Consider the following 9,288-nt stretch of genomic DNA (forward strand, 5'->3'; position numbering starts at 1 on the left):
GCTTTCTTTATCTTCTCCTCAGAATAAGGGGCAGTTAGAATAGCATTTTCGTCTGGAGCCACTTGGGGAATATCATCAGTCCTAGATTCATCCATGAATACATCCGATTCCTCAGGATTGCCAAACAGACCTTTACAATAAGATGTAATATAGAATTTGAGCTGCTCCTGACCTTCGATCAGACCCTCTTCCTAAACAAGAGAATGAATGAGTTTCTTTCTATGTTTCGATACTTGTTTAAGCTGCCCAGTCATGTGCCTAGCCCACCCACCAAGGTATCTACACATCGAACGTAGTTTGTTATTCCACCTTTGTATTAGGGTGTTCCTAGCAACCGGCTTGTCCCATATGAACTTAACCATGTCCGAGAAGCCATCCCGATTTACCCATCAAAGTTTAAATTTGAACGGACGTCTACGTTGCGGTAATAGCGTACCAATAGTTAATAAAATTGGAGCATGATCTGACAAAGCTTCAATCCGAGGAAAAACACTATTGAGACTAGAGGGAACTTAAATTCCCAATCTGAGTCCATCATTACGCGATCCAACTTCTCATATGTAGGCTCATGGAGACTGTTTGCCCAAGTAAACTGTCTCCCAATGATACGTTGCAAACGTATCTATAATTTTTGATGCTCAATGCTTGTTTTACACCAAATTATATATGTTTAGTCATACTTCATTGCACTTTTATACATTTTTGGCACTAACCTATTAACAAGATGCCACAGTGCCAGTTCCCTGTTTTTTGTTGTTTTGTATTTCAGAAAATTTATACAGGAAATATTCACGGAATTGGATGAAACAAAAGCCGAAGTCAATATTTTTCCGTAAGGAAGACATAGTCCAGAGGGGAGATGAAGAAAGGCTACATGGCGGCCAGACCATGTCATGGCGCAGGCCTAGGCCTGGCCACGCCATGGGGTGGTGTGGCCCACTGGCCTCCACCGACCTCGCCCTTCCGCCTATTTATTCACGATCTCGGGAAAAACCTAAAAACCCGAGCCTCCATCCATGAAAAGTTCCGTCGCGGCCGCCATCACAGACCCTAGCTCGAGAAGGTTCTGAAGCTCTTCCCGGCACCCTGCCGGAGGGGGAGATCATCACCGGAGGCCTCTACATCGCCATGCCTGCCTCCGAAGTGATTCGTGAGTAGTTCATCCCTGGACTATGGGTCCATAGCAGTAGCTAGATGGTTGTCTTCTCCAATTTGCCTCATGTTTAGATCTTGTGAGCTGCCCATCATGATCAAGATCATCTTTATGTAATGCTACATGTTGTGTTTGCTTGGGATCCGATGAATATGGAATAGTATGTTGAGATTGATTATATGTTTGTCATATGTTATTTGTGATCTTGCATGCTCTCCGTTGCTAGTAGATACTCTGGCCAAGTAAATGGTTGTGACTCCAAGAGGGAGTATTTATGCTCGATAGTAGGTTCATGCCTCTAGTTTTCTGGAAGAATGACAATAACTTCTAAGATTGTAGATGTGCTGTTGCTACTAGGGAGAAAACAACAATGTTTATCCAACGATAATTCTATTGTTTACTTTACACACATTGCTTAATACGATAATCTGTTGCTTGCAACTTAATACTGGAAGGGGTTCAGACGATAACCAGAAGGTGGATTATTAGTCATAGACGCAGTTGGATTACAGTCTATGTATTATGTCATAATGCCCAAACGAATCTCATAGTAATCATCTTGTCATGTATGGTATTTATTCTGTCAATTGCCCATCTGTAATTTTTCACCCAGCATGTTATTTATCTTTATGGAGAGACACCTCTAGTGAACTGCGGACCCTGGTCCTTTTTTTACACTGATAAATTCATCTACTGCAATCCTGTTATGTTTACTTTCTACAAGCATTGTTCTCTTTAATTTCACTGCAAACATCTCTTTCCACTCTATACGTTTAATCCTTTGTGTTAAGCAAAATCGGTGGGATTGACAACCTCACTGTAAGTTGGGGCAAAGTATTTTGGTTGTGTTGTGTGCAGGTTCCACGTTGTTGCTGACGCCGGTAGTGCGCCCTACCAATAGTCAGCTAGCAGCACCTTCAGAAGTCACGCTTTTCTCCTACTGGTCGATTAAACATTGGTTTCTTACTGAGGGAAAACTTGCTGCTGTGCTCATCACACCTTCCTCTTGGGGTTCCCCAACGGTGTAAACCGCCATCACCCAACCATTGTAACCTCTCTTAAATCCAGACTGTCAATGACAGCATTGAATAAGAAAGGCCAATGTGTGTCAAATATGTCCCTACTCTTCTCCTAGGGGTATCTAAGCAAGTTAAAATCCCCTTCTATAATGATCGGATGCGGATTGTCCTTTGCTAGATTTAGCAACTCACGAAGAAAAGTAGGTTTATCAACATCCTGAGCAGCCCCATAGACAGAAACCGAACTACATATGAAGTTATCAGAGTTATTCCGAATGTGATGTTTGATATGAAAATCACCTCCAGGATTATCTAAAAGCTCCATCGTTGAAGTTCGGACCCCAACTAATAAGCCACCAGAACTCCCCTGAGGCGGGTGGGATATCCAAGCAAAATTCTCCCCACCTGAAAGACGATTTAGAAAACTTGTTGAATAATTATGTTTGCCCGTCATGGAGATAGCAACAAAATCTAAAGCATGTTCCCTAATACTCTTGGCAATATGTAAGTGTTTAGCCAAGTATTTCAGACCTCTGCTATTCTTAAACATGCCATTTATTTAAAAACAATGAAAAATTTAGTCACCTTGGCCTTTTTATTAGGCTAAGCATTTCATTTAATAGAGGAAAATCTGGTATGTACTCTTAACAATATTATTACAGTGGATGCGATGGAGATGTTCTAAGCAGTAGATAAGATGCACAAGCTCACTTGGATGAACACCGAGTAGTCCTGCTGCACCAATGATCGATTAACTGATCATTGATAGAGACACCTCAGATTTTTCTAGATGAGGGTAGTTGTAAAATCCAGGAGGATCAGTTTACTCACTTTGATGCATTGTATTTAGTTCAGCTAGTACTATCTCCGTTTTGAAATATAAGTTTTTTTAGGAAGCTAAATTTGTTTTTTATAAGCCTTACATATAGAAACCGGAAATAATGTTTCAGTATTTTTTTATAATTTAATTAGAGGCATGATGTTAGCAGGCGTGCATGCAGCTGGTCACAGTTACACACAAATTATGTAGGTATTTTAGGAAGCTAAATTAGTTTTTTTATAAGCCTTAGGGCGTCTCCAACGGGACGACGCATTTCGGAACGTCTAAACTGCATCGATCGAAATGGTCGAAATCGTTCGCGCGTCCGTTTGCATCGGGGGTGGCTCCAGCGGCACGACGCATAATTTTTTTTCCATTCATAAAGTCATAATTTACATTAATAAAAAACATAAAAATACCATAAAGGCGTGGTAAAAGTAGGTACTGCTTACTGGTCGTCGTCGCTGACGAGGTCAATGAACTGCAGCGTCGGTCATGGAAGCTGGTACGCCGGCGGTGGAGGAGGTAGGGCAGGCTGCGGCAACTGCGGCCAGGCCGTGGCCTGCGCATGAGGCTGTGGTGAAGGTGGCCAGGGATCCCAGGCCAGAGCAGCCGCCGGAGCCCGGTCATCGGAACGCGTCGGCGTGGCTGGAGGAGTCACTGGCCTCCCCTGCGCGAGCGCGGACTCGCGGAGCTGGATTGCGAGCCCATCCCACAAAGCGAGATCGTTGAGCTCGTCGAGATCGCTGTTGGCTAGTGCCATGGCAATGGCCTCCTCCTCGGTAATATCCGGCGGCTGGGACTCCGGATCCCACGCCGGCCCGTCGTCGTCGTCGTCGTACTCTGCCATGTCCACGTCCTCGTCCGCGTCCTCCTGATCATTCTCTTCTTTTTCCGCGGCGATCTCGCGGTCGAAGTAGTCGATGTCGCCGAGGTAGCCAGCGTGGTGGCGCGCGTCGAACTCCCACGTCCCGAAAGAGATCCAGTTGTAGGAGTTGAGCGCGTACGCCTGATTTTCTCACAGATCCGGCGGCATGATCGCTCGGCGGCGGCACCTCGTCCCACCGCTCTCGACCCTCGCGCGGCACGGGGGGTGGGGGGTGGGGGGGAGGGGGACTGGCACGCGCCTCGAGTTGAGGTACCAGCCCCCTCCAGGAAGGTTTGCGTCCGGCCATGGTACCGGCCGGTTTTCCTCCGAAAGCCGGCGCGCGAGCTCGACGCGGACGTACCGCCCGACCCATGGCTTCTTGCCGGACCGCGAGCCCGCTAGCCTCGTGGTCGTTCTTAGTATTGCGGAACGGCCAGCATTTCTTCCCCGTGGCGTCGGTCGGGTGGATTATGTGGGTTCTGGCAATGGTGTGGTCAAGGAAATGGGCGCCGACAACGTCCCTTTAAGAGGTTTGGACGTCTTCTCGCCTTCAATGTCCTGCCACTCCGACGCCGCCCAGCTGCGCACGCTCGCGGAAGCCGAGACGCGCCATTAACGCGGTCCTGGAAAGGCTGCAGCGCGCCGCCCGTAAGTAATGCCGCGGAAGACGAAGCAGCTGTGCCCCTGTCAGGCGGGCCCATGCGAGGACCGGGCGGACGACCGCATCGTCCGTGCAGCGTCCGCGGAGACGCAAACCTGGCGCATATTTGGGCCACGTTTGTCACCGCGGACGGCCCGGTCACTATGCGTCGCCCAGACGCATTTTCGGCCGTTTATATAATTTAATTAGAGGCATGATGTTAGCAGGCGTGCATGCAGCTGGTCACAGTTACACACAAATGCATGACACAAGAAACAAAGCAACAATCCTAGGTGCTGCTACCTGACTGAGCTACCAGGATAGCTACAGGCCTGCAACAGCCTTGTAGACAGAGAGAAGGTAGAGGTGGAGAGAAAGCTGAAGTAGCTTTGTCACATGCAATCCACTTTTTGACACCACAAAATCCAGTTTGAACCAGAGAAACCTCTCTCATCTCAGCACACACACACAAAAAAATTCGCAAATAGTAGTACTAACAACAAATCAGCCCTCCCCAACAAGAAAAGCACAAACCCAAACATCAAAACAATCCATCCAAACTTGATCATCATACTATAAAGCACCTAGTAGCATGGAAGGACCAGACACCCCACTACATATGGCCCCTCTTACCTTATGATCTACTCAACAAGACAATTTCACACACTAAGCAACTAGTCTGTGAGCGTGGGTACACAGAAGCCTAGCCAGGAACTAGCAAGATCAATAATTCGTTGAGATGAGAGCTGGGGGTTGCACGGTGCAGCAGACGCTGACGGCGGATGCGGCAGTGATGGTGAAGCAGGCGGTGAGCCTGGCTCGGCGCCGCGGGAACGGGCAAGTGACGCCGCTGCACGTGGCGAGCGCGATGCTACAGGCGCCGCCGCCGTCGGGGCTCCTCCGCGCGGCGTGCCTCCGGTCGCACTCGCACCCGCTGCAGTGCAAGGCCCTCGAGCTCTGCTTCAACGTGGCCCTCAACCGCCTTCCAGCCTCCGCCGGGGCCTCGCCGCTTTTCGGCCACCAGCACCACGGTCAGGGCTACTACCCGCCGTCCCTCTCCAATGCGCTCGTCGCCGCATTCAAGCGCGCGCAGGCGCACCAGCGGCGGGGCTCCGTTGAGACCCAGCAGCAGCAGCCGGTGCTCGCCGTCAAGATTGAGCTCGAGCAGCTCGTCATCTCCATCCTCGACGACCCCAGCGTCAGCCGCGTCATGCGCGAGGCCGGCTTCTCCAGCCCTCATGTCAAGGCCAACGTCGAGCAGGCCGTCTCGTCCATGGAAGGGAACAATACTTGCACCATCGGCCCTGCCGCTGATGCGCACGGCCGAAACCCTAAACCTAGCGCAGCTGCTAGCAGCTTACCAATGCCACCACATCAAGAAGCCAAAGCTCGAAAGCTACCTCTTGATCAAGTGCGAGAGGAGGACGTCGCGGCCATCCTCGACTGCCTTGCCACCCAGAGCAAGAGGCGGGTCATGGTCGTCGCGGAGTCCGCGTCCGCGGCCGAGGCAGCGGCACGAACTGCTGTGGACAAGATCAAACGCGGCGAAGCGAGGCAGGAAACCATGCGGGGCGCGCAGGTAGTCAGCCTCAAGATGTCCATGTTCCGGGACTTGCCGAGGGTCGAGGCGGAGCGGCGGCTCGCCGAGCTACAGTGCGTCGTCAAGGCGGCAGGCGGTGCTGTCGTTCTGGTCGTGGAGGATCTCATGTGGGCAGCCGAGTTCTGGGTCGGGCGCATGGAGGCGGGGAGGAGGTTGGCGTCAGGCTGCTACTACTACTGCGGCGTGGAGCACGCCGTGGCCGAGGTGCGCGCCCTAGCGTGCCACGGCGACGGCATCCGAATGGTCGGCTACGGGACGTACCAGGCCTACATGAGGTGCAGAACCGGACACCCGTCGCTCGAGGGTCTCTGGGGGATCCACACGCTCGCCGTCCCCGCCGGCAGTCTCGCGCTCAGCCTCAACTGCGTCGATGTCGACAGGTAAAAATCAATAATGTATGTTTGTGCTTGGACGCCCATATAATTGATGCAATACTGTTTTGTTCATAGCTGATACGTATTCACACTAGTTACGCAATTTCCTCATTATTACATGATTTACACAGAGAAGCTACACGCGCATATATATATATAGACCACCAGCCACCACATATCTTAACGTTCTCTCTTCAGTTTGCGTCATTGTTTCCTACACGTAGGTAGGTTTGCAAAGCGGACATCCCGCAAACCCGCATATATGTATATCAAAAATCAAACTTGTGTTAACTTCAAATATAAATTGTACACTTACATTTAGTTTGTAATGTTGCCTGCTTAATAGCAGAATTACAGATTTTCGTTATCATTTAATTCTCAGAACATTTTTTTCGGCTGCAACTCTATTTGCAATTGAAAAAATCTCGTTTGCAATTATATGACTTGGTTGAGCACTAAGTTAATTATATATCTAACTTGACGAGTACTAAGTTAATTATGAGCTAGCCGAGAATTAACAAATCCTTTATCATGTACGATCCGAACAATGCGTAGCTCCATGCAAGTATATGGCTAGTTCCAAATTGCAACAGAATAATTAGGCCTGTGCGGTTCTGGCATGCATGCATGACAGATATTGGGTACACGTTGTGGCGGATGAATCTTATTACAGTACGATTTTCATGTCTTGCAGTGAAGTCGCGCTCAATCATCGCCGGTCGATGAAAGCCGAGTGCGACGTAAGTGGAAACGGATCGACGTTGCCTGCTTGCCTGTCGCTTTTGGACGGAGGTGGTTCTGGTCAGCTGACGGCTGCCTCCACCTGCTGCGCCGATCGCACCGCCACAGAGGCCGGCCCCGTGAAAGAACTTCACCGGTCCATCGTGCCATCGTCGTCGAGCATCCCTCCCTGGCTCCAGCATTGCCGTGATCAGGTAAATATACCACGAGACATGGGCAGCATGTGTCAATCTATCATTGACTAACTGAACCGCGCATGAGAAGAATTTAGTGCTTGATTTTATGGCTGTGATAATCATCTACTAGGGTTTAATTGTTGCACTGGATACTTGGCACAGGAGCCTTCTCATTTCAAGAATTGGAGCTCGACATGCGGCGGCTCGCCGTCCATCAGGACGACGCTGAACAAGAACTTCTCGACGGTGGTGTCGCCTTCCTCCTCTGTCTCCTCCCACGAGCAGTACTACCGCCAGCAGCTGTACCAGCCATGGCTTGTCGCCGAGGCGCACGGGCCCAAGCACCCAGGGAGAGCCCAGTACGGCGGCGATGCAGCCGATGGCGTCAGGCTTCTGAGCGCCGCGGCCAAGTCCCGCGACTCGAGCGCCTCCAACAGCTCAGTGGAGGTGGAGTGCCGCTCCAGGTTCAAGGAGCTCAGTGCCGAGAACCTCAAGGTACTCTGCGCTGCGCTGGAGAAGGAGGTGCCGTTGCAGAAGGATATCGTGCCCGAGATCGCCAGCACCGTCCTCCGGTGCCGCTCGGGCACGGCGAAAAGATGCAACGTCGATGGCAAGGGCGCGAAGGAGGAGACGTGGATGCTCTTCCTCGGAGGCGACACGGACGGCAAAGCAAGGGTGGCCAGGGAGCTCGCGAGCCTCGTCTTCGGCTCGCGTAGGAGTTTTATCTTCATCGACGTCAACACGTTGTCGCCGGCACGGTCGGATTCCACCGAGCAGCACAGGGCGGCCAAGCGTCCACGGTCGGCGGCAAGCCGGGGTTACCTCGAGAGGCTCTTCGAGGCCGTGCGCGACAATCCGCACCGCGTCATCTTGATGGATGGCGTCGACCAAGTCGACTGGCGATGCCAGATCGGCATCAAAGCGGCTGTCGAGAGCGGCGTCGTGCGGAGCCACGTCGGCGACGAGGTCTCCCTCGGTGACGCCATCGTCATTCTCAGCTGCGAGAGCTTCGGCTCGAGGTCAAGGGCTTGCTCCCCGCCGCCGACGAATAATGCAGACTCGATGCGCCAAGAGGATAGCACGTCTGGTCATCGTCAAAACGAAGCCGCCGCCACGTCGTCGACGGGGTCTTGCTTTGATCTTAATATGAGCGTGGATGACGTCGACGAGTTTGAGGAGCAGGAGTGCTGCTTCGATGATGCGGGCCTGCTCAAGGCAGTGGACAGGACATTGTTCTTCAGACCACCGGCGAACTTGTGAACTTATGATCTCGGTCAATCGTGTCGGATAATCTGCCCGTTAAGCGTGAACTCGAAATTAATCGATATAGTTAAACTTAATCTGCCCCCTGTTGTTTGCCTCTATAGAGTTTTATTCGTATTGTTCGTTTTTCATGTTTATTTCATTTTGCATGGGGACACAAGAGAAATTCAGAAGATCAGTAAGTTTGGTGAGTATGAAGGGAAAAAATAGTACTTGTAAATATCCATTTGTGTTCTAAATGTGATCTTTCATTTCTTTGCCAAAGTAGGGACAAAATGTTTAACTTCCTTGCTCTCGAAGTGATATCTCGGCGTAGGTCGTGTGATGGCGGTCAAGTGCAGTGTGAGGCATTGCCTGGCACCATGATGGCATCGATGGTAGGTCTAGCAGGGGCTATGCAGATCCGGGCCTTGAAAATGGACCAGCGGTTGTTGGCGGAGACGGCTTCTGTAGCGTGTGCATGAGGTGCTCGCTAAGAATATACTAGACTAGATAAGCGCTTCCGTTTTGCATAGAGGGTGTATTGTGGTATGCGACATTCCCGGTTCGTAGTTGATGGGAGTTTTTTCATTGTTCTACAAGGAATAAGGTCCTGCTGACATGGTCTTCACTCTTTGTCGGGTGTGTAGGTGTT

The 9,288-nt window shown here is 50.8% G+C and overlaps 1 protein-coding gene across 1 annotated transcript; it reads left to right on the top strand.

The window, feature by feature from the left end:
* Positions 1 to 5,239: 5,239 nt before the first annotated feature.
* LOC124687235 (protein SMAX1-LIKE 3-like) lies at positions 5,240 to 8,651 on the top strand. Its single transcript, XM_047221038.1, has 3 exons — positions 5,240 to 6,480; positions 7,169 to 7,409; positions 7,554 to 8,651. The coding sequence occupies exons 1-3, from the start codon at positions 5,240 to 5,242 to the stop codon at positions 8,649 to 8,651; spliced, it is 2,580 nt and encodes an 859-aa protein (XP_047076994.1).
* The last annotated feature ends 637 nt before the right edge of the window (positions 8,652 to 9,288 follow it).

This window comes from Lolium rigidum, chromosome 2, assembly GCF_022539505.1.
Source record: "Lolium rigidum isolate FL_2022 chromosome 2, APGP_CSIRO_Lrig_0.1, whole genome shotgun sequence".
Classification (NCBI taxonomy): domain Eukaryota; kingdom Viridiplantae; phylum Streptophyta; class Magnoliopsida; order Poales; family Poaceae; genus Lolium; species Lolium rigidum.

Coding starts and splice junctions, on each gene's coding strand:
- LOC124687235 (XM_047221038.1), top strand. CDS start 5,240: ATGAGAGCTGGGGGTTGCACGGTGCAGCAGACGCTGACGGCGGATGCG. Junction 6,481..7,168: donor AACTGCGTCGATGTCGACAG/GTAAAAATCAAT, acceptor CATGTCTTGCAG/TGAAGTCGCGCTCAATCATC. Junction 7,410..7,553: donor TCCAGCATTGCCGTGATCAG/GTAAATATACCA, acceptor TACTTGGCACAG/GAGCCTTCTCATTTCAAGAA.